The sequence below is a fragment of the Notechis scutatus genome, chromosome 5 (assembly GCF_049901735.1).
Source record: "Notechis scutatus isolate UNSWTSFEM ecotype Mainland chromosome 5, rNotScu1.2, whole genome shotgun sequence".
In the NCBI taxonomy this organism is placed as follows: Eukaryota; Metazoa; Chordata; class Lepidosauria; order Squamata; family Elapidae; genus Notechis; species Notechis scutatus.
In genome coordinates, this window is record NC_142013.1 from 13,023,781 (window position 1) to 13,049,579 (window position 25,799).

The following is a 25,799-nucleotide window of genomic DNA, read 5'->3' on the forward strand; positions in this document are numbered from 1 at the left end:
TGGAAATGTTAAGGTGTGTGGACTTCAACTCCCAGAATGCTCAAACCAGTATGCTGGCTGGGGAATTCTGGGAATTGAAGTCCCCCACAACTTCGAGCTCCCAAGGTTAAAAACCACTGGACTAAACAGAATACTTGGAACACCTTGAAATCATAACTTCAAATCTCATTTATTATTTTAAACGTTTATCCATTACAGGCAATCTGTAAAACACACAAACTATAAGATGCTAGCTAGAAGATATAAGGTTTATAGAGGCATCAGTTTGGAAAAGGCTGATCAAACCCGGAGATTCTAATTATCCCTTTGCCCAATCCTGGAACCCAATAGGCAGTTACTGATAAGACAAGCATACTGCTGTTTTAAGAAGCTTTTATTGTGAAATATTGGATTTAGAAAAAGTACAAAAATGTCAAATGTGTGCCAGTACAGAATTTCAACACAATATACAAATGTAAGTTAAGATGAAAAGCTTCACCTCAAAATGGAGATAGACATTCTAACTAAAACAAAAAAATTGCAATTATTTACAGGCTAAATGTATATAAATAATTCAAGCCCAGGGGATTTTTTCCCCTTGCTTGATGCCAATTATTTAAAAAAAAAACCCCGAATTGATTTAAATGCAAAAACCATAGTGTGTCATCTTGGGTCTACATAACATCAAGCTCTTTGTGAAAGCCACTCAAATCTCCAGCCTTTGAAACACTACAATTAAAAATAAATATTTTCTCTTTAGACATAGTAAAACTCTTGTAAATGTTTTGAAATGGGATATCCCACAGCTCTGGTATTTAAAAACCAGACTGTTGGATTTTTTTCTTCCTCTATATATAATGTTCCTATTGCAGCATAAACAGGTTTCAGTGACAATGCCTTGATCAGAAAGTCATTACGTTTCTTGTGAAAAGTTTTGACCAATTTCTTTTTAAATAAGTCCACCAATGACAGGTAGTCATTCAATCAGAAAAAGTATCAAAATACTCTGAAATGGAAGTCAGCAATTAAAAAGAAAAAGTCTGAATGATAAAGCAATTCAACAGGATAGCAAAAGAATATTCTACCCTATCTATATAATCATGTAATCTTCGCAAATAGTATTTATAAATTTACAAAGTTCATCTTTAGTATACAAAAAATAAAAAAAATCTCAGTATTGTAGAAAGCAGCTTTTTTGTGTGTGTGTTTTCAAATTACAATTATTCAGTAGTCTCTTGGGAACAAACCCTCCCCAAACCAGTAGCTGGGGCCCCCCCAAAACACGAAGGCTCGCTGAAGTGCAATTCCTGTGATAATAAATTGAGCACCCCTTTATCAACTGGATTTTCCATTTAATAGAAACAAGTTTAGGCTAATACATTTTAGGTCAAAGAAACTCTTTTCTGGAATGGCGATGAACTTTTCTAGTGTCTTACATCCAGGGTTCTCAATCCCCATGTCTGCGGACCTGCTAAAAATCGGATTAGCCTGCTAAAAATCAGATTGCGCAAATGAGTGAAGCCCCATCTGCGCACCTACAGGATCCAGGCAGTACGTGAAACAACCCCTCCCGCCCCCGGCCTGAGGAAAAACTGCCCTCCACAGAACTGGTCCATGGCAGCCAAAAAGTTGAGGGCCACTGCCTTACCTCATTCTCATGGTTTCTGTCTTTAAGCTCTACGCATCCAAATCACGATTTCCAACTTACTTAGTTCAGAGTCACTTCTTGCTTACCTGCTGGAGCAGTCTTTTTTCAAATCCGGCAACTTTTAAAGATGTGTAGGCTTCAAAGCCTGGGAATTTCCCAGACAGCATGCTGGTCTACGTTTCTTAAAGTCACCAAGTCTGAAGAACGCTGTGCTAGAAACCCCTGGGCATTACACAAGGTTTGGAGACACATTCCAGGTTGCATTAGTTTGTGCAATTCTGGGGGGGGGGGGGGACATCTTTGCCCTGAAGAAATTGAGAGTGCAAGCAGAACACACTCAACAAACTCCTACAGATATGTATACAGCTGATATTAAGTAATGGTGGTCTCTATGGTTACTGATCTACCTCCACACAATCCTAGGCTGTCCCCCAAAAATGCAGTTGGGGAGATTTATGGCATGTCTGATTAAATTCTTAGCTGGGAAAGAAAATGTGCTGTTTAATCTCATTTTATCCCTCTAGTGCAAATGGTGCTTCAGAGCCTACATTATTATCCTGTTACTGCAAAGACTGAGCCATGGTTGTAGGGCCAGCATGGTTCTATGACTACACAGCTGGTGGTTGTTGTTTTTTTTAAAAAAAATTCTCAGTTAGGCATTCAGGTTTCTCCTTGGTTCCTTTTTTTAGGCTCCCAATTATTGGCCACAGAACTCCTGTGGGATAATTCCCTTAGCAGGATAGAATTGTTATTTTCTCACTGTGTAGAAATAACGAGCCATGTTTCCAGAACTGTTCAGAAACAGCATTAAATTTCAATTCAATCTCATTAAAAGAAACACCTGGAGAGTGAACTTTAAGCTCAAATATTGTCCCATCATTGTTCAATCGAGAACACATCACTGAGAATACAATGCAAATCAGCACTGAAATAAAATAATTCATCTATTCATAGAAGTCCGACAGTTTAAAAGCCCCTCCCCCCATTAAGTTAGGCACAGCAAGAGTTAAGACAAATACTCTCTACACAGACATATCTGTTACAGTATCTACAGCCAAAATTCATTGCCTGCCAGAACTTAGCACCTTCCCTATCATTCTAACCATTTGATCTGAGCATTTGATCCTTCTGTATATGCATTTATAAATATATACCTACAGGGGAACGCTGAAACATGGTTAAAGAAAAAGAAAAGTATATACAAATACCAACTTTCCTATAAATAAACCGTTGAGAGAAAAGGCACTTGCAGGAAAAAGTCTACAGCGTATTTTCAGAAAAAAGAAAAAACACATTTTGTTCCGGTACTTACAATAGAGAATCTCTTACATTTTCTATAACAGGAAATGCAAAACACCAGTTATTACTAAGAATAGAAGTGTTAAAATCTTTTACATATATTTATAAGGTTTAATAAGCTTCTTGTAATAAAAAGCACCATGATTTTAAAACTCAATGCACTCTTATTTGGACTGAAAGACCAAGAAAGGTTGGTCAACATCTCCAGTGCTCTTGCTCAGTTTTCAAATTAGCTGCTGCTGGAATGTAGATCAGATTGAAAGTTGTCCTCAGAGGTCTTTGTCCAGCTCCCTACGCAAGTTTTTGCTCTTGTCCAGGCGACCTGCTAAAGTCCAACCAAATGCAATCAGTCTGCACAACAGGAGCACCTGGGGGAGCTGTCCTCTTGAAGGGCTTGTGTGTGTGTGTGTGTGTGTGTTATTGCATGATGTGATGACCAGGGACAGCACGCTTACTGATCACCAGGGACTGGCCATCTGCCTCCTTTTGCATGGCTGCACGTATGCATTATATAGATATGCATGCCTTCTTCAAACCTGTTGAAGTACTTTAATAATCCAAATAATTTTAATTTGCAGGGGGAAAAAAAAAAAGCAAAAACAAACCTCTGTAACATTATTCAGTTAGAAAAAGGTATACAGGAACTATGCCAGCAACTCTGCACGCCAAAAGGTTTGTTTCTACGGAATTTTCCCCGGAGTCGATTTACCTTTCTGAGATTAATAGCTACGCAAACTGCCGCCATCTTCTTAGGGTGATGTCAGCATATTCCCGCTTTTGTCAAACTTCTTGCCCTTTGACAATGCTGCAACTTGTTTGAGAAGCTCTCTGTTCTTTGCCTACAAAAACCCAAAATGGCCGGTGCTCCTGGTTATTTTGTACCATCTGCATTATTCTACATTGCCACGTGAAGATTCTTCTTAAAAATGGCTTTGCTTCCAACTTAACATCATTATTAAAAAGGCTGCTGCACAACTACCCGTGCAGTTAAATACACCATTTATATGAATCCTAATTTCAGGGGGAGGAAACACTATATCAGAGATGGAGAACCCAACGCAGTAGGCTGGTTCGTCCAGTCTGTGGTACCACATTGGAGACAAATCAACATTGAGTCATTGATATGCAGGAAAGATCTTCCCTAAATCTTCAGAGCATTTATATGATAATAATGCAGAGTGTACTTTAGTCTGGTAAGATTTGTCTGAAGGAGAAACTACCAATTCATCATATCGTTCTAAGACAGCGAAGGTAGTAGCTTTTGAGATTAACACATTTCATTATTTACCTATTACTATTAATCAATATCATTCAATGATTATAAAATCATTTAATCAAAAGGCACAAGCTTTTGTGAACTGTAGCTCACTTCATCAGATGCCAACTTTTTTTTTTTTTTAAAGAAAAATAACATTTATGAAATCAGGAAAGGTGTTAGCGGACTCCTCCTGATTTTTGGGTAATACAGTGAAATGGAACAGTACCAGGTTCAAAATTTAGGCCTTTTGGCTCTCATTCAGTGATGTTCTGAGGCGTTACTGATGGCCTGTTAAATTAATACCATTTACCTGTAATTGTTCTACAGTTTCCTTATGAGCTCTTTCCATACTATTCATCTTGGTTCTTAGATTCGACTCTTGGTATTGAAAGTCGGCCTTCAGCTCAGTCAGCTGAGAAAAAGAATTAAATTATCTCTTTAATAATACTGTCCCTGGTTACTTCAATGCTCTCACTCTCAAATATCAACAATATGTATTTCCTGAGTCTACTGGATAAATGATTAAAGATAAAGAACCCAATTTTCTTCAACTGCTTTGAAGGCCAGAAAAGAGAACATCATGCAGCATTAAGTACCGTATATACTCGAGTATAAGTCGACCCGAATATAAGCCGAGGCACCTAATTTTACACACAAAAAAACTGGGAAAACTTATTGACTCGGTATAAGCCGAGGGTGGGAAATGCAGCAGCTACTGGTAAATTTCAAAAATAAAAATAATTAATTTGGGAAACGATCTCACTATCATGAAAGGTTTAATTGATTCACTAACCCAAAAGAAGAAGATGATGATGACAGCGGGAGGCAGGAGTCACTCTCTTCCCCTCCCTCGGAGGCCCCCTGAGTCAGGAGTCACTACCGCCGGCGCGGCCCCAGTCCCGCCGCCTCGGGAAGGGAAAGGCAAAGCGCTTTTGCCTTTCCCTTCCCGGCTGGGGCTGTTGGGAGTCGCTGCCGCCGGAGGCCGTGACTCCACACCATTTTTTTTCAGAGGGGATCTGACTCGAGTATAAGCCGAGGGGGATTTTTTCAGCACAAAAAATGGGCTGAAAAACTAGGCTTATACTCGAGTATATACAGTAGTTTATCTGTATATATAAAGGATGCCGAGTTTATCTGTAAAATACAATACAGTGATTTAGAATTTTCCAAGTTTTCTTAATTATAACCAAACACACTGTCCTTTAAAATGTTTTAGAAACATTTTTTTAAAAATATAGGCTTTTTCTAATTTACCTGAAACTTTAGCCTTGTCATAAAAGTCTGAGCTATCATGAAGTGGTAGGTATACATTTAAACTCATGAGGTAAAAAAAAGAGGAATATTGTAAAATTACATAACCAATATTATCCTAACTGCTTAAATATTTTAATGAGACTCCTTGGCTTAATTTCTAAAATATTTCAAGCTTTTTAGTGCTTCCATGCTAAACTGTCATCCTTTTAAGATCCACACAAATTTTTTTCCTGAATTTATCCAGTACATTTGTCATTTACACAGTTGATTACTAATTTAGGGCATCTTCCCTCTGAATCCTATTTCTTTTCCAAAAAGAAGTTTCTTGGTTCCCAAGTTTGATGGAAGATAGGAAATTACCCCTCACTTCCCTTCTGATATAAACCTCCTGTTGAAAATGTTTGGTGAACTGTTTTTCTTGGCATTAGAAGCATACCGTGCCATATATTGTACGTTAGCTTTCGCTAATATTGCTGGCTGAAGCAGTGATTATTTTCCTCCTGAAATGTCTTGTGCCCTATTGATTTATGCAACCACTTTAAGACTATTTTAATACATCACTGAGGAATCAGAAACTTGAGGAATATTAACCCTTTATCATTCTAAATTTGAAGAAACTAGAGGTGTTATACAGTACTTACTCTGGACATATTACAGAACTCATCACTTCAGTTGAGCATGTGTATAATCAAGCTGATTGTATAACAAACGTAAGCATAGCAATGGGGTAAAGTTCCCAGATGAAAAACTGTATATTAAAGTAATTTTCAGGACAACTTTCAAAACCACTCCATCTGTTATAATGTGCAGCCTTATTTATAGATGTTCTTGGAGGCACTCAAGACTATTTGCATCATTTTACATTATATGAGTAATTATATAAATTGACTTAGATGACATTAATTTACATAAATGGCCTTAAACTGCTTGGGAAACCATGGAGTCTGTTTTCTGAGGCTATGTCTGCATGGCACTATTAGCTGTGGTTGGGAAAGCCCACTGAGGGTCTGGATGTTTAGCTGCATTTTTAAATATCTGACAAACACAACTCTCAGATACAGACGGAAAACTTCCAAAGTAGTTACTCAAATGACTAAACCATTCACCTTTTTATCCTTCTCCAGGATAGTCTGATCTCTTTGTTGCAAGAGGCGTTTCAGTGACATTACTTCTTCTTTCAACTGACTTATTAGAACAAAGTTGTCGGTGCCCCCGCTGTCTGCTGACTGATTTATAGAGCTACTGTAAAAATAAAGAGAATCAAATGTAATTAAAAGCAGGAATAAACTGCATCCCAAGGGTGTATGTTTATCTGCTTGATACAGGTGATCCTTGACTTATAACCATTCGTTTTATGGTCAAAGTTACAATGGCACTGAAAAAAAGTCACTTGTGACCGGTTCCATACTTGTGACCATTTTAGCATTCCCACCTGAACAAACTTTGGGTGCTTGGCAACTGCTAAGTATTTACAATGGTTGCAATATCCTGGGGTCCTGGGATTGTCCTCTGCAACCTTTCTAGGGAGCTTCTGACAAGCAAAGTCAACAGAAGGAAGCCAGATTCGCTTAACAGCACACAATTCACTTAATGATTCACTTAACAATTATAGTGATTTGCTGAACCACCTCGGCCAAAAGGTCATAAAACAAGACATGACTAATTTAATACCTGCCTTTGCTTAGCAACAAAACTTTTGAGCTCTACTGTGGTCGGAAGTCAAGCATACCTATGATATAGATGCATTGCATGTAATCTCTTCCATTGTATGCAGATTTTTATCCATTTTTACGTCTGGTAATTGACAGGTTTTTTAAAAAAAGACCACATATATTTGAGCATCGACTTTCAAAGGGTCAGAAACTTCCTTAATGGAGCAGTTATTATTATTTTTTATATACGAACAACTGTCAACTAAGAGGTTCATTTTTCACATACGATGTGCAGAAAACTTATAACAAGTCACTTAGCAACTCTTCAAAGTTATGATAGACCCTGTAAAACAGGGGTCTCAAACTTGATTTCATTGAGGGCCACATCACGGTTATGTTTGACCTTGGGGGGCAAGGCCAGCTCGATGTCACTCCTGTCAGGGACGCCCAAATGCTCTGCCAGCGAAAACGGGCTCCTGAGCTCCGTTTTGGCTGAGATGGCCCCCTGCAACCCTCTGCCAGCAAAAATGGAGCTTGCAAGGGTTGCTCTGATTTCACTGGCAGAGGCACTGCCGGCTGGTTCTTCATTATTTCCAGGGCGGTTCCGTGGGCCAGATCTAAGCACCCCGTGGGCAAGATCCAGCCTCTGGGCCTTGAGTTTGACACCCCTGCCATAAAAGGAACTTATGCCCAGTACTGGAAGTTCTGGCAGCCTCATAGTCACATGACCCCTTTTTGCATACTTGGTAAATCAGCTGACACTGAAACTACTTGCAGCATCCATCGGTCACATGACCACAATTTATATTTTTGCCAGAACCCGGGGTTCATGGAATGTCCCATAGCAAACCATGGGTTTGGTTAATGATTGCCACAAAAAAAAAAAGTCATAAAAATTGGGCATGGCTATATGACTGTAATTGTGGGTTCAATTAGAGTCCTAAGTCAGAGACCAGTTGTATTTAGAATAACCACAAGGGTCATTATATTGCATTACATATTGCTGCATTATATTGATTTCTGATTTAAGTTTAGGTCATTTATTCCAAGAATTGCTGGTATCAGAATTTTCAGCAAAGATTTAGGCTAGCTTTGTAGAAATCTCTAAGTGTCAACAATTGAAATAATATTTATGTTGAATGTTTTTTTAAAAAATGGGGAAAGTATGAACTTTACTTGTTCGTACATTGTTTTATTCAACAGAAAAAAAAATTCAGATCTGTATTTTTACCTATCTCCATTAGATGGCTTGGTTTCCATTTTGGGCTTTTTCTTTGGAGTTTCATTCTGAATAGCTGAAGAGGATTTATGGCTGCAAAGAAACATTAAGAATATTGTGTGACATATGGTCACATAGCCACATTTACCCCAAATAGCAAGCAGCAGTACGTAATATAAATTCATCATATATCTATAAATATTATAAAGCTGTGGCAAGGATTCCCTTGCATCAGGCCCTGTCTGTCCTCTTAGCTTTTCTCTCAACTCTTAAAAACAAATTTCCATCATTCCTAATTCTTTTTAATGCTTAATGTCACTCAAGGAACATTTGAAGCACATTCTACTGTTAATGCCATGCTATTTGTGCCCTCCCTAAAAAAAAAAGAAAAGAAAAAAGATCCTCAGCAATTAGGATTTTCAAAAAGCCTCCAATGATGTCAGTGAAATCTTCTTAAAAGTTAATACAGGTGACAAAAGTTTTAACTTTCTCTTCTCTAATGCTATGTTCTCAATCAGCTTGTTAATTTTAAGGGTGAGGCAATTCTGTCCTCACCACTTCTGGTAACTACATTTTTCATTTGCTGGCATCTAACAATTCATAAGGGGAAAGAAGAGAAGAGTATAGGACAAAAGAGAAGAATTGGAAGGGACCTTGGAGGTCTTCTAGTCCAACCCCCTGCTTAGGCAGGAAACCCTGTACCATTTCAGACATATAGTTGATCTATCTCTTCTTAAAAACTTCCAGTGTTGGAGCATTCACAACTTCTGGAGCAGTGGTGGGATTCAAAAATTGTTGCCACCGGCTTGGTGGGTGTGCTTTGCGTGTGTGCACACACTTTGCATGCACGTGTGCGCCAAACATGCACTTTGCGCAGGCGCAGAGGCATTTGCACAGGTGCAGACACGTTCTAACTCGCCTCCTGCAAGCCTGCACGATGCCAGTCGCTTCAGCAGCTGCTGTGTGGCGCTATTTTGTGCCGCGCAAAGCAGCTACGCTTCAAATTCTGCCGATAAAAGGGAGTATGGTAGCCCGGTCGGGCAGGCGGGCCCAACAGCAGAGCAACGGAGAGCAAAGGTTCAGTCTCCACTGCTTACTGCTCCTACCAGCTCTCCAGAACCGGTCGAATACCACCACTGTTCTGGAGGCAAGTCAGGAAATTTCTCCTTAGTTCTAGGCTGCTTCTCTCCTTGGTTAGTTTCCACCCATTGCTTCTTGTCCTTCCCTCAGGGGCTTTGGAGAATAGCTTGACTCCCTCTTCCTTGTGGCAGCTGCTGAAATATTGGAAGATTGCTATCATGTCCCCCTTAGTCCTTCTTTTTATCAAACTAGACAGACCCAGTTCCAGCAACCGTTCTTTATATAGAAACAAAAAAATAGTTTCCAATCCAGACACAAAACAAGCGTTGTGTTTTCAATATTATTTACCTCTGCTTCCACAACCCCTGATCATCCTCTGGACTCAGACTGCCGATTCTGAAATACACAAATGCAGAAACGTTCAACCAGCTTATCAGTGGAATTCCAATAACTGGCTTCAGTCAGTAACTTCAGAAGTAGAGTGGTTTGAAAGGAGGGAGAAAGAAGAAAGCAAACATACAGGGTGTTTTAATAAGGAGCCGGACAATGTTTGTGGCCTTGCATGCCATTACAAGTAACCCTCGCTTAGCGATTGCCATGGGCAATGACTGTTTGCCATTACAAAGGTGATGAAAAGTAACTCTGTGACTGATGGCCACATCTATGACCCCAGCAGCATCTCTGTCCCTCTCACCTGCATGTTCACCATTAGTCAGTACACGGGCCCTAAACAAACTCTCCCTTCCTGAGCTGCTTTTGGCTCCATTGCAACGATCCCTAAAAAAATGGCTAATACCAAGTTAACGAGCTCAGTTCTGGGACCTTAATTAATTTGATTAGAACTTTCCCTGACACTGAAAAGACTTGGTGTTGTGGCCTGTTGGCCCCTCCAGCAGCCGAATCAGAGGAGGAGGCGTGGGAGTCAGGGTCAGCATCAAGGCAACCTGAGAGCTCTGAGGGGGAAGAGATAATGGAGCTGGGAGGGAGGGAGGGGGAGAGAGAGAAAGAGAGACAGAGACAGAGTCTGGGCCGTCTGTTAGACCTCAGATGGAGAGACAACAGCCCCCAGATCTGGAGGTGGCTGATGAGGAAGAGGAGGAACAGCTGGGTCCAGGGCCTGACGCATGGATGTGCAGAAGGCAGAGGAGAGGAGAGCAGTGGAAATCCATGGGCCGGTCCTTGGGATGGAAGAGCGACTACTGCTAGCGAAGCCCCACCCTAGCTCTGGGGATAAAAGGCAGGGGGGCGGAGATGAATAGATGTGGCAGACAACTATTCATCTCCCTGCTGGACAGACTTGTTAGCCTGCAGTGAGAATTTTTTTGCTGGGGCTGCTGGTGCTCCTAATAAAAGGAATCTTTGAGTTAACTTCAGAGGGTTTGTTGTGTTTGGAGAGCTGGGCCAGAACACTTGGGATGGGTTGAGGTATGCGTGTTCCACGCAAACACATTCCTGGCCAATACACCAAGATGCTATATGACAGGGGTCCCCAATCCCCAGGCTATGGCCCACTACCGGACCACAGCCTGTTCGGAACCAGGCCAAAGAAGCGACAGGTGAGCACACATGCAGCTCTACTTGCATAAACAGCAGGTAACTGCATGCAGGTCCATTTGCACAAGCCGCGGATGTAGGTGTCTGCCTCTTGCACAAATGGACCTGTGCGTGTGGGTACAGTCACCAAAGGGGGGGGGACAAACCCCCCCCCCCCCCCCATGTGAAATCCCCCCCCCCCCCCTCACCCCCCCTCCTTCCTCCCCCCCCCCCCCCCTTCCCCCCCCCCCCCCCCCCCTTGCTTATTTTTTCGTTCCCCCCCCCCCCTTTCCCTTTCCCCCCCCTAGCTATTCAAAAAATAGTATTTTTTTTATTTGAAAAATTTTTTCACCACTCATATGGAACTATCCCTCCTCCTCATCCTCCCCACACACCCACATCAGACAACACAGACCGCTGCTACAGCATATGATCCAAGTTCTCCGGTGACAACTGCAGCGTTCTCCAAACCAGGATGTGCTTTGGCCACATCACAATCTGATTTCTGAAAATTGTGTCTTACCAAAGGAATTTGGTAAGTTGTTGTTGTTGTTGTTGTTGTTGTTGTTGTTGTTATTATTATTATTATTATCATCATCATCATCATCAGTTAAATCTACCCCCTTCCACAGGGACATGTCTCCTTAAGGCCACTTCCATTTCAGAGTTTCCCATCGCACTTACTTGTGATGGGCGCCGCTGTGATGATGGTGGCGATGGTGGTGCGGGTGACGGTGGTGGTGGTGATGGTGGTGTTTCAAATGATGCTGGTCTTTCTCGGTAATAGACGTAGAAGAGTTAGAATGGGAGGGCGCTAAGCTCTTCCGCTGCTCCTTGGTCTTCTGCAGCACTCGCTTGTAGGACAGAGTACAAAGCCAACACAACAGCTTCCCATCAACCTTTTGGGAAATCATTCGCAGCAAGTTATGTTACACGTACTGAGTGCTAAAAAGACACACAACAGCCAGAATAAAATTATCAAATACTACCGCTGTTATTCTTGCACACAGATCTTAATATAAACAAGAATACGAATATGTGTGTGTGTATGAGCTTAACAAATTAACATTTTTAAAAATTTGCATCCTGCCTTTATTTTTACAAATAATTCAAGATGGCAAATATATCCAATACATCTTCCTCGTTCTATTTTCCCTACAACAACAATCGTGTGAGGTGGGTTTGGCTGAGAAAGACTGGCCCAAAGTCACCCAGCTGGCTTTCATGCCAAAGGCCATGAACTCATAACTTCCTGCTTTCTAGCCTGGTGCCTTAACCACTAAATAAACTGGCTCTTCTATGTATACCCTATACATGATGAATTCCTAAGGCTATAGCACTACAGTACCTTGTATACTCTATGTAGAATTCAGTGCTTACTGCAATAACCTATATCACATAAATAGTAGCTGGGCAAACTTTTGACACTGATATTTGAACCTCTTAACATATTATTTAAAAAATTCATGTGATTATTTTTGTAGTCCACTCTTTCGTAACATCCAATTAATTTATCTTACTATCAGGCGTTACATAAACATATATAATCCCTAACCCAGAAACCTATGAAGAGAAATTCCTTATATGCAAATTAATTCTCTAGAAATACTTGGAAGTAGTTGTTTTAATGTAGTATAAAAGGCAGTTTTTCTTCTAGAAAACTTCAGATCAACAATGCTAACTAATCTAGTTATGTAAGACATAAGGAAGAGGGATAACAGAGAGATCTTTTAAATTTACATATCAAGATTTGGTCATTGCTATGGATATTCGTCAATGTAAAACTAAGTAGCATAACTAAACACTCAGGTCTCACTTGGGAGAATGGAATATAAGCTGGATTTTACTCAGTTGCTTTGAGATCAATTGCACTGTCAATTTTACACCACAAACTTTTATTTAAGATCACCAAAGCCCACCTTTCTTCTTCCTTCTTCTTTGCGGTCAAAAGCACACTGCTGCTTACACTGTTCACATGTCTGAGGTGGTCCATATTTTTTTTCAGAGTTTGTACAACGCTGGCATTTTGTACCAATAAAAGCAGCAATGATGTTGCAGTACTGACAGGGTTTTGGCTGGAAAAAATGGTTAGAAACTCTTAAAATATGTTAATTTAAGTTGTTGAGAACTGAAAATCAAGTGGTGGGGGGGGAGAGATCATATAATTATACAGGGGGCTGAAGACAGATTGTCATCAAATACTTGCACACTAAAAGAACATTATGTTTTATAACTGGAACAAGAGATAATGGGTTATAATCCCTTTGAAAAATAGAGTTTCAGTAGTTCCATCTCATATAATTCCAATCAGTGTCTAGAACTGTTTCATAAAATTAGAATTGCATTCATCTGGATGTCTACATCAGGCATAAATTTCTTATCTGCTTCCAAAAACCTCAAAACAAACAATCCCCTCAGTGTTATGTTTATTAATAAATTGTCAGCATGCATGGATCATATCTCTCTTCATGTCACATAAACAAGGAAAATGGTAATTGCTATCTCAGAAAATTGCTCTATTATTTCAAACGAACAAGGGTAAAATGTCTACAATTTGTGTAAGAATCTAGACAATTATAGTTTAGCAATCACAAATATGACTAAAGATGTTAACTTACCGTTCCAAATTGTTTCACATTTTGGGCGCACTTCTTGCATATTGTATTAGTTTTGCTAAAAGGAAAGCAAAACGAGGTTATTTTCCTGACGTGTGGAGGCTACAATTCCAAGAATTCTCAGCAAGCAGAACTAGATATGAATTTAAGTTCCATGCATGGCATTTCCAGAGTTACTTTCCTTCAACAATCCTTTGTTCATTAATATATTTAACTTACCTCTCTTGCTGAAACTCCGATCGGCAGTAAGTACATTTTACAATGGGGTGCGCAATCCGACATTCCTAGAAGAGATAATCAATATTTTATTGATGTGCAAAGAGTGGTATTAGGTACATTAGATTTTATCTTACAAAACAAAATTGCTGCCAACAAGTTTTACCAATTAAGCAGATCACCAAATTTAGTGTATCAAAATGGAAAGTTGCATCCCTATCTCACACACATGTACAGACACAGCTAAATTATACAGCTTCTAAATCTTTGTGAACACATTATGCAATGCCCAATTTAACTTTCAGCTTTTGCGAATCACCTTGGTTCTCTGTGTAATTAGTGTATTTGATTTAATTATATTAGTTTAATTTTTTAAATGTACAATGCAAGAATGTTCCCAATCTTGAAAGCATTAAAATTATATCTATTTTAATCAAATTATTACATAATAAGGCAGTAGTACTGAATACTGTACTGTGATATACACTTAATGATGGTCGTGTCACCAGACACATGAGATAAAATCTCACTTGCCAAGTTTGTTTCAAAAAATTAATTGGGGTCTGGAGGAGACACAATGAAGTCTTACCGCTTTTAAACATTCTGTCAGCTGAGATAGTAAAATAGGAAACTATTCTTGATTATTGGACTAACAATATAATTTATTAGAACAGAGCAGCACCTTTGCTAGACTACTGTACAAAATTAACAAGTTAAGTTTGTTTCAAATAAAGATGTACAGGTAGTCCTCAACTTATAACTATTTGTTTACTGACCGTTCAAAGTTATAGTGGTACTGAAAAAATTAACTTACAACTAGCCTTGACTCTTATGACCATTAAAGAATCCCCACAGCTATGTGATCAAAATTTGGGCTAGGCAACCAAGATGTCTTTACAACAGTTGCAGTGTCCTGGGGTCATGTAGTTGCTATTTGCAACCTTCCCAGGGGGAAACCAGATTCGTTCAACAACTGCAGTGACTCACTTAACAACCAAGGCAAAGAAGATAATAAAATTGACTGTGACCCACTTAAGAACCAGCTTGGGAATTCTGGTCCCAAGTGTGGTCATAAGTCAAGGATTACCCGTATGCCATATGTTTCAACAATTTTTGGAGATTTAAAACATAAAATATTGCAATAAAAATCATTCACAAAAATCAATAATCTCACACACAATTTAAATGTAGTTTGCTCGTCAGTGGAGATTATTTTATTTATTTTTCTTGCAAGTGCTTCTATATCATTTTAATGTAATGACTCTGTTCTATGCAGTTATTATCATTTAAAAAATACCCATGCTGCTGAACCCAAGGTTTGCTAAGTAGTTTCACTTCTGTAACACCTAATAGACTGCCTCACACTACACGTTTATTCAATGAATACTGTCTATGGGTGTATGTGTGTGTGTGTATGTATGTGTGTATGTATGTATGTATGTATGTATGTATGTATGTATGTATGTATGGTATTCAGCTTTGTTTGGGTATTTTCCCACATTGTGCTTTTAAAGTTGTAGCGACATTTTGGCAGAATCTCATCCGCCATCATCAGGCTTCTGTATTGTGTTCGTCTGAGAGTCAGACTTTCACAGCCGTTTCTGTTTTAAATTTGGTGCTAGCCTACTGCTGTGTTAGAATGGCTTTTTCTTCATCCTGATTGGTTGGGAGTCTTGGTCTGTGTTTATTGGTCTTGGAGTTTGCTGTGTTCTGCTTGATTGGTGTTTCTAATATCTTCTGTCTGTTTTGTAGCATTTTTTTGTCTTGATTGACTGGCAACATTGTGTTTCCTGTATTGGAGGCTTTTAGTGCGGCTTGGCTTCGAGTAAACGGATGGCTATCATTTATTAGGAAGCTAGGTTTCATCTGGGTGCCTGGTTGGGGTGTGTTTGAGCTGGAGGTATGAGGGGGGGTCTGTTTGTGCCCAGGTGTTTGCTTGGCTTGTGGTATGGAGATTTTTTTGTTTGTGAGTGCAGGCTTCCAGATAATTGACAGTCTGGTGGAGTCATCTCTTCTATTCATGCTTTCAGGTCTTTTTTCAATCTCTATGGCTTCTCTGATAATTCTGTAGCTGGGGTTTTCTATAGTGGCTAGGGTTTTGGTGCCATTGAAGTCAATGCTATGACCCTGGCTTTCATGTGTTGGACTAGTGAGGAAGTGGTCTGTCTGATGTATGTGGCAGGACATGAGGTGCAGGGGACTTCATATATGCCTTGGTTTTCCAGGTCAATTTTATCTTTGGGGTTTCTTAGGATGGCTGCTATTTTTCTGTCTGTTTTGAAGGCAGTCTTGATGTGATGCCTGTGTAGTATCTTACTGATTTTGTCTGTAGTACCTCTTACGTAGGGCAGGACACACCCCAACCAGGCACCCAGATGAAACCTAGCTTCCTAATAAATGATAGCCGTCCATTTACCCGAAGCAAGCTGTACTAAAAGCCTCCAATACAGGAAACACAATGTTGCCAGCCAAGCAAGACAAAAAAAAAATGCTACAAAACAGACAGAAGATATTAGAAACACCAATATTAGAACATAGCAAACTCCAAGACCAATAAACACAGACCAAGACTCCCAACCAATCAGGATGAAGAAAAACCATTCTAACACAGCAGTAGGCTAGCACCAAATTTAAAACAGAAACGGCTGTGAAAGCCTGACTCACAGACGAACATAATTCAGAAGCCTGATGATGGCAGATAAGATTCTACCGAAACAACTTTAAAAGCACAACTATAATGACATGGGAAAATACCCGAACAAAGCTGAATACCATAGATACCTGGGAAAACTTAAGAACACACACACACACACATATTATATATGTTATATGGGCTGTTATTATATATGTTATATATATATATATATATATATATATATATATATATATATAGGCTGTTACATAAGAAAGCACAGACAATACAGATGCAGACAGAAAACCACAACCATTTTTGGCATTTTTGAAATTTTCCATTTTTTAAAATTGCTTTGTTTTGATATTATGAATTCCTGAAATTAAATGACTTGGGATGTGTCAGCTACTGTACATCTAACCTTCTGTAATGATTTTGTAACTGCCTAGGAATGTTTATATCATAAAAGAGCACAGCTTTTCTTTTTAAGAGAAAACAGATGTCTCCTCCTCGCTAAAATCCAATCAACATTTGGTGTTTTACATGCATACAACTGATTCTTTCAATTTCAAATATCTAAGGAGCAGTGAATTTATGTTTTAAATGTCAGGTTGAAAGCACAACCTTTATACAAACAAGAGATATCAGTACCTCTTGTTCTCCCACTCCCAAAATCTAGTAATAGAAACATTGTGAATTTTCCCATCCATGGCTAACAAAGTGCAATTCAGCCGATAACACAGCACAGGATCTGATTTTGTAAGTTTCTACGGGATGGGTGGGAGAATGTTGGGCTTTTTTTAATGACTTGTGGACTTCAACTCCCAGAATTCCTGAGCCAGCTATGCTGGGAATTGAAGTCCACAAGTCATAAAAAGGCCACAGTTCCCCATCTCTGTTCTAAGGAGAGAAAAAGGGAGTCCGGCCTATTAGTACATTATAAAAGCCTCAAAGCCTTCTGCCCTATTATTATTACACCATGTGTGTACATGGGAATGTACTAGTGTTGCCCTAATATTATTACTATTTTCCTCCTGATGACTTTTTTTTTTAATACTTCATGGTGTCAGAGTTTAAGTAACCATCTTGGTTCTGCTGCTGAAGAATGGATGGAAGAAACAAACTTGGGTTATTTTCACTATTTGGGTGTGGGTGTACATATGAACAAACACATGTGTGAAAGTATATGAGTGTGTATGTAAATGTACATGCAAATGTACGAGTATGCTGCCCTAATATTACTAATTGGTATTTTTCTTCTGACAGTTTTTTTTACATTTAATGGAGTTTACTTTAAGTAACCATCTTGGCTGAATAATTTATTAAAAAAGCAAACTTGGGTTATTTTCATTCCTATGTGGGTGTGTGTGAATGTAGGACAGTGTTGCCCTAATATTACTACCAATTGTATTTTCCTTCTGATGACTCTTTTATACTTCATGATGCCAAGAGTTTAAGTAACCATTTTGGTTTCTGCTGTGGAATAATTTATAGAAAAAACGAACTTGGGTTATTTTCACTCCTATGTGGCTGTGTGTGAAGCCATGAACACACAAACACGTGTATGAGTATGAGTGTGTGAATGTACGAGCGCGTGTTATCATTTTTATCTGCAAAAGAAACCGTCATATAATGAAAGGCCAAAGGTTTGCTCCGACCGGGCGAGAGCCTTTCTTCCAAAGCCTCCAATCCAAAAGCCGCCTGGCCGGTCGCAGCCGCCCACGCAACCGTCCCTCCCTTCACTTCCTTCCTCCCGCCGCCTCCGCCCTCGTCCCCTCGGAAGCGGCACCTTGCAGAACTGCTGTCCCTGGGAGAGCTCCTCGAAAGGGTAGCGCTGGTTGCACTTGGTGCAGGCGTAGAGAGCCGGGGCCGCGCCGGATCCCGCGCCCGCCGCCGACGCCGCCCCAGAAGCCCCGGATGTTGCCGCCATCCGCCTTCCTCTCGGTCTAAAGGGAGCCACGGCCGGCCGGCCGCCAGCCCGCCCGAGAGGAAATCCAAGCCACACAAACCGCGCTCCGATCCTCGCCGACGCGGCCGCTTCCCGGCGTCGATAGGCCGCGCCTCTTCCTTGTGTCAGCCGCGGGACCCGAACCCGTTTTTTTTCCTCCTCTCTCTCTCTCTCTCTCCTTCCCCTCCTCTTCTCCCTCCTTCTCACACAAACACAGGGAGAGCGCGAGCGAAGGAGCGAATGAACGCCTCCGATAGGCGGGCCCGCCTCCTCGTCCAATCCGAGCCGCGCGGCAATACTTCCTTTCAAACCTCGCTGCCCAATGGCGGGGCGGGACGGAGGGACGCGCGTCGCTGCCCGCCCGCCTCGCGCGTGTCGTCACACCCGACCCCCCCACCAATCAGGAAACCGAACGGGCCCCGGAGCGCGCGCGCTCTTTCATTGGTCCTCCGTGGCGCTCTTCTGAAGCTTGGACGGCTTTTTCCTTCCGACCGTCTCATGGCTGCGCTTGCGCAGAAGAGAGCAGAGATGCGTCCTGCCTTTTCTTCCTCTCGGTTCTCTGCCAACAGCTAGAAAAAACCACTCTTCACCCACGCCGTACTGACTGTACAATTGGCTTCACTACTAATACGTTCCCAGCGTCGAAAATCCAGGTTGAGCTTAAGAACCACCGCCTCTAAGTCCCATCGCCTATTCCTATTGGCTGCTTGTCGCGTCAATCGCCGTCTCCACTCTGTGACGGAAGCGTGCCGTAAGAGGCAACGAGCCGGATGCGTTGGTGCGGGGGGAGGAGAGAGAAGGAGTCGCGTCGTGGTTGGCCGGTTGCTATGTCACTCAATAGAGCTACCTTGTTGGCAGCTGGAAGGCCGGAGGGAGGAGGCGGGAGCTGCTGCTGGCCTTAAAGGGACATGCACCCGGCACGACCGCCTATTTACGACATGGCGGTGGCCGAAGCCCCTGAGCACACGGTGAGCCGGAGGGAGGCGAAGCCGCGACGGCGGCCCTGCTAGGGACCTTATTTCCAGTATATGGGGTGGCACTCATAGACCGTCCCTCCGTCCGTGGAGGCCCGAGTGTACCTCCTCGGGAAGGGGGACAATATGCGCTCTGCACATGCCCAGAGACGCGTTTTCCGTTAGGCTGCTCTCTATATTCCTTAACTTCGGGAGTTTCACTTGTATTCTCGCCCTCTCCATGTAGCATGGACTGGTGGGTGAGGTGGGATATAGTTAAAATGAGCCCGAACTTAAGCAATTTATTTGATCTTGCTTTAGGAAAAAACAATTTGGGGGGCGGGAGGGAAGCTGTTAGTGGCCTCAATTAAAATTATGAACATAAGCCATTCAAATAAAATTGAGCTCAGTTGCTGGGGGAAAATGGACTATTCTGGGGTGCTGCTTCTAGCCAACAACCGTGGGCATTTCCTGGTGGTCTCCCTTTCGAGGTCTCTGCAGTTTGGGCTGATCCTGGGAGCCCCTGGCTATTTCTCAGGCTCATCTCCTTGGGCTGCAGGGAAGGTAGATAGGGAAAGAAGATAATTTCATTTGGAGGCTTGTCTGCAACAGGCAAGGGGGGTTGTGTATGCATGTATGATTGCTTGCTTATTGTACCCTATGACTATCATTAGGTGTTGTACCCTATGATTCTCAACTCTTAACGAATGTATCTTTTCTTTTATGTATACTGAGAGTATTTACACCAAGACAAATTCCTGGTGTGTCCAATCACACTTGGCCAATAAAGTATTCTATGTGACACACCTTCTAAGACAAATATAAATAAACCCATTACACACACACACACACACACACACACACACCTTGCCTGTTGCTGAGAAGGCCCCCCAATGAAATTATCTTCTTTATCTACTTTCCCTGCATGGATCTTCCTTTCTTGTTTTCTTCCTTCCTTTCTTTTTTCTTTCTCTTTCATTTTCTTTCTCTCATTCATATATGTGTGTGTGTGTGTACACACACACACACATTCCATTATCCATCCGTTTACCCATCTCATTGATTTATTTATATTTGCCTTAAAAGGTACCAATTCCTTCCTTTTCTTGCCATGAAAACTCACAGGTTTACTGCATGTCCCAAAGGCGCTTTTTCAAAAAAGACAACTGGACTTTCTTTGTTTTGCTTGAAGATGTTTTGCTCCTTATCCAAAAAGCTTCCTCAGTTCTGAAGCTGAGCTGAAGAAGCTTCTTGTGTGAGAAGCAAAACATCTTACAGGAAAACCAAAAAAAAGTCCAGTTGCCTTTTGAAAAAGCGCCTTTGGGGCAACTGTGACCTGGATAACTCAGATTCTTCATAGAAGTTTACTACATGTATATATTTACTGTAATTCTAGAAATTCTAACAACTGCCTGTTCTATAAACTCCTATAAGATTGACTAAGGCTGGCTTTGTGCATTATTGGGGACAAAATTTCTCAGGGAATTTCACCACCTCTGTTATGTGTCTGCTCAAGGCTTGTCTATCCATCCTCAAAAGGCATGAAGTCTCTGGCATCAGGCAGCAAAATGTATTTTGTTCCAGGTATTTTTACCATTTTATCTTCTGTTCAATTTAAATTAAATCAACCAGCCTACATAGGAGTAGGATTATTTCATTTCCTTAGAATTGCCATATCCTGAGTGCAAAATTTCTTGTGACTAGAAGATTACAAAGCTTTCTGAATCTCTCTCTTTTTTATCTAATTATCCAGATTTCTGCAGCCCACAATAGTTTTCTCTTATCTATTCATTGCATTGCATTATATTTCCTCTTAAATGGTTTTAGAAACTTGTAATGCTTTTACAACATTTGTAATCTGTCTGGAGAAGAGCAGTTTTAAAATGTAAATGTTTGTAATGGTTTATAAAATGTGCTGGCTGGGTTATCTCAACATGCAAAGCCGAAAATAAACAGTATTATGGATTAGAGTACAGTACTGTAATATGTAAATATAACATTACCACTGGCCTTCGGTTAGTTTCAGATCTTGGCAGGATGTTTCCTATGCGCTCTTGAATGTTTTGAATCTATGTAAGGAAAAATAGAAATTTAGAAATTGCAGCATTTTTATAATGTTTTAAAGAAGCATCTTGGGAGCTTTTTATACTGTCTTTGGGGAGACAATATTATTCTGCAGTTGCTACTTTGCTAAAACAATATTTAACCATTTGGGAATTCCACAGAGGGTGTTTTTCAAATAATTCTGTATGATTTATATATTCAGGGACAAATTTGAAATATATTTAGAGTTGTGTTGAGTTGCTTAGCAACTGCCCCTCCCCCAAGAGATAAAAAAGATACTTATTTCAAACTAAATTCTTAATGACTTATCTTAATATTTGTGAGCTTGGAGCATTGAATGGACAATTGTTTGTCTCCCCGTATCACATTGTTATCTTTGCATTGCCTTTTAACTTTTCAAAATTTGAGTGCTTTTGTTTGAATGCATAATTTTTAGGAGTATCTCTAGTTTACTTCCTAAGTTCTACTTTTTCAGTGTAGAACAGCTCTGAGTGCTCCAAAAGAGTAACGCAATCATAATGTTGCATAGGAACGAGCTGAGAAAGTTATTTCAAATAAACATTTGTCACTTAATTTAGACCCAAGTTGTCGTAGGTGTGCAATACAGTAAGCCACAAAAGATTCATATCCCAGCCCATGTCACGTGGACTAAACCATTCCGGTAGGATGTGTAGGAGGCAGAAGAGAGAAGAACAAATAATAATAATGAAAGCTGCATAACAAGAACCTGCCTTGGCTATATTGAATCCATTTCTAGTCATGTTTACTTGGAAGCTTACAGCCTCTTTGTGGAAGTAAACCAAAGTTGTTGGTTATTTCCAAGCAGACAGGTGGATAATATGGTTTTACATTATAAATATTTTATACCATGTTTCTTTCAAGAAGCCCCAGGCTTGCTTGCTTTGCTTGTTTATTTTATTATCTCACCTTTATTATTTTTATAAATAAGGTGATGAACAATACCTAATATTCCTTCCTCCTCCTATTTTCTCCACAACACCCCTGTGGAGTGGGATGGACTGAGAGAGAGGGAGTGACCCAAAATCACCCTGCTTGCTTTCATGCCAAAATGAGACTAGATCTGACAAGTTCGAGCCTGGTGCTTTAACCAGGAGTCTTCAAACGTGACAGTGTTAAGACTTGTGGAGTTCAACTCCCAGAATTCCTCCTCTTGTCATGTTAATTCAGGAATTCTGGGAGTTGAAGTCCACAAGTCTTAAACTTGCCAAGTTGGAAGGCTCTTGCACTAGACCAAACTGGCTGAAATATTACTCCTTCTTTCATTCCTCTTCAATAAATGCTCAAGAGTATATTGAACTGCTCAAGAACAGTAGCAAGACTTGAGGTCACTTAATAAGCTTCATGCTGAATTAAGGATTTACTTTCTGGTTTACTTTCTGGATTTACTTTCAAGTTTGCTCTTTGTGAGTCATCTACTTTTGCCTTCTTAGAACAACATTTCTTTGTGGACTGCTGACCTGCCAGCAATGAGCAGATTCATTTCAAAAATGACAGGCATTCTCCCTGCTAGCAAGGTTTTTTTAGCTGCATCAAACCTGCATTCTGATTTCCCACTGATTACTGCAGCTAGTGGAATATCCAAAGGTGCTTTTTCAAGAGGCAACTGGACTTTCTTTGTTTTTCCTTGAAGACATTTTGCTTTTCGTCCAAGAAGCTTCTTCATTCCTCAGTTCAGCTTCTTGGATGAGAAGTGACACATCTTCAAGGAAAAAAACAAAGGAAGTCCAGTTGAAAAAGCACCTTTGGGACAACCATGATCTGGATGACTGAGAATCTCCATAGATACTTAGCTAGTGGAATAGATATGTATTATTTAGATATTATGATTGGATATTTCGTGATAGTATCTGTTCATAACCTTGCTTTCAACTGCAGATTGGTGTGAATATCTGCTAGTAGAAATTTCTATTTCTATTTTTTTTTTCAATTCTATCCTTGGCTTAGGGTCTGCCATAATGTTTCCCCTTGTCTAAGAAAAGATTACCGCTAAAAAGTGGCTGATATTGCCAAATCTTGTTGATGAAGATTCTTAGTCACCCAGGTAGAGTTGCCTGAAAGTTGAGTCATGGCAACTGGAGTTCTTTTCTTTTTCGATTTGAAATATTTCACTGCTTATCCAAGTAGATTCTTCAGGCTGAGCCGGTTGGTTGGGAGAACACCATATATATGTCCTCCAGGGTGGTTTCATTTCTCACATAACCTGAATAGGCTCATTAGATGAGTGGGCAGAGAGTAATTGGGATCTAAATATTGCAACTGCTAAATCTTTTCCTTAGATCCTGGTCAAATGTGGTCTCCCTAGTGAGTCTGTGAAGTGGTCTTAATCTTCCTGTGTACTGATGAAAGAGCAGTATAAAAAATGGGAGATAAGTTGTGTCTGAGGACTCCACCCCTTTTGAGGGAATCCTCCACCAAGAAGGTCACACTTAAAAACCCACAAATAAGGGAAAGATTTATCAGCTGGAACATTTACATCCCAATGACTCTCTGCCTACTCATCTAATGAGCCTATTTAGGGTAGGTGAGAACTGAAACCACTCTGGAGGAAATACACTGCTCAAAAAAATAAAGGGAACACTTAAACAACACAATGTAACTCCAAGTCAATCACACTTCTGTGAAATCAAACTGTCCACTTAGGTAGCAACACTGACTGACAATCAATTTCACATGCTGTTGTGCAAATGGAATAGACAACAGGTGGAAAGCATAGGTAGGTAGCAAGTCATCCCCAATAAAGTAGTGGTTCTGCAGGTGGTGACCACAGACCACTTCTCATTTCCTATGCTTTCTGGTTGATGGTTTGGTCACTTTTGAATGCTGGCGGTGCTTTCACTCTAGGGGTAGCATGAGACGGAGTCTACAACCCACATAAGTGGCTCAGGTAGTGCAGCTCATCCAGGATGGCACATCAATGCGAGCTGTGGCAAGAAGGTTTGCTGTGTCTGTCAGCATAGTATCAGGAGACAGGCCAGTACATCAGGAGACGTGGAGGAGGCCGTAGGAGGGCAACAACCCAGCATCAGGACCGCTACCTCCGCCTTTGTGCAAGGAGGGACAGGAGGAGCACTGCCAGAGCCTTGCAAAATGACCTCCAGCAGGCCATAAATGTGCATGAGGCTGCTCAAACGGTCAGAGACAGACTCCATGAGGGTGGTATGAGGGCCCGACGTCCACAGGGGGGGGTTGTGTTTACAGCCCAACACCGTGCAGGACATTTGGCGTTTGCCAGAGAACACCAAGATTGGCAAATTCGCCACTGGCGTCCTGTGCTCTTCACAGATGAAAGCAGGTTCACACTGAGCACATGTGACAGACGTGACGGTCTGGAGATGCCGTGGAGAACGTTCTGCTGCCTGCAACATACTGCAGCATGACCGGTTTGGCAGTGGGTCAGTAATGGTGTGGGGTGACTTTTCTTTAGGGGGCCGCACAGCCCTCCATGTGCTTGCCAGAGGTAGCCTGACTGCCATTAGGTACCAAGATGAGATCCTCAGACCCTTATGAGTTCATATGCTGGTGCGGTTGGCCCTGGGTTCCTCCCAATGCACGACAATGCTACACCTCATGTGGCTGGAGTGTGTCAGCAGTTCCTGCAAGATGAAGGCATTGATGCTATGGATTGGCCCGCCCGTTCCCCAGACCTGAATCCAATTGAGCACATCTGGGACATCATGTCTCGCTCCATCCACCTACGTCACAGACTGTCCAGGAGTTGGGGGATGCTTTAGTCCAGGTGTGGGAGGAGATCCCTCAGGAGACCATCTGCCACCTCATCAGGAGCATGCCCAGGCATTGTAGGGAGGTCATACAGGCACATGGAGGCCACACACACTACTGAGCCTCATTTTGACTTGTTTTAAGGACATTACATCAAAGTTGGATCAGCCTGTAGTGTTTTTTTCCACTTTAATTTTGAGTGTAACCCCAAATCCAGACCTCCATGGGTTGCTAAATTTGATTTCCATTGATAATTTTTGTGTGATTTTGTTGTCAGCACATTCAACTATGTAATGATCAAAGTATTTAATCAGAATATTTCATTCATTCAGATCTAGGATGTCTTATTTTTGTGTTCCCTTTATTTTTTTGAGCAGTGTATATGGGGTTGCTCAGATTGAAGAAGCTACTTAGATAAGTTCGAACAACAGGAAAAAGAAATGGAATCCAGTTGCTGTGGCTCAACTTCCAGACATTGCCAAGTCTTGCAGAAATGCTCAAATATCTTGAGAGTTTAGTTAGTTACAGAACAGAGTTGGAAGGGACCTTGGAGCTCTTCTAGTCCAACTGCCTGGTTCAAGCAGGAGACCCTATGCTATTTCAGATGTGGCTATCTAGCCTCTTCTAAAAAACCTCCAGTAACGAAGAAACCTACAATTTTTGAAAGCAAGCTTCTTCCACTAGTTAATTTTCCTCACTGTTAGGAAG

At 41.1% G+C, this 25,799-nt stretch overlaps 2 protein-coding genes across 3 annotated transcripts in view; one reads left to right on the plus strand and one right to left on the minus strand.

Moving 5' to 3' along the window:
• Window positions 1–355: 355 nt before the first annotated feature.
• FAM76B (family with sequence similarity 76 member B) lies at window positions 356–18,611 on the minus strand. The gene is made up of 10 exons (XM_026675597.2): window positions 18,175–18,611; window positions 13,757–13,821; window positions 13,541–13,595; window positions 12,842–12,997; window positions 11,607–11,821; window positions 9,738–9,785; window positions 8,322–8,402; window positions 6,545–6,680; window positions 4,495–4,596; window positions 356–3,765 (listed from the first exon to the last, which is right to left on the minus strand). The coding sequence occupies exons 1-10, from the start codon at window positions 18,313–18,315 to the stop codon at window positions 3,676–3,678; spliced, it is 1,089 nt and encodes a 362-aa protein (XP_026531382.1). The 5' UTR covers window positions 18,316–18,611; the 3' UTR covers window positions 356–3,675.
• A 132-nt stretch (window positions 18,612–18,743) lies between these two features.
• Window positions 18,744–25,799, plus strand: part of CEP57 (centrosomal protein 57) — a 30,605-nt gene continuing 23,549 nt past the window's right edge. The window contains exon 1 of one of the 2 annotated variants that reach the window (XM_087966174.1): window positions 18,744–19,301. In XM_087966174.1, the coding sequence (XP_087822300.1) occupies window positions 19,242–19,301 (60 nt within the window). In that variant the 5' untranslated portion in view covers window positions 18,744–19,241. The remainder of the gene's footprint in view (window positions 19,302–25,799) is intronic. The other variant, XM_087966175.1, reaches the window with a different exon arrangement.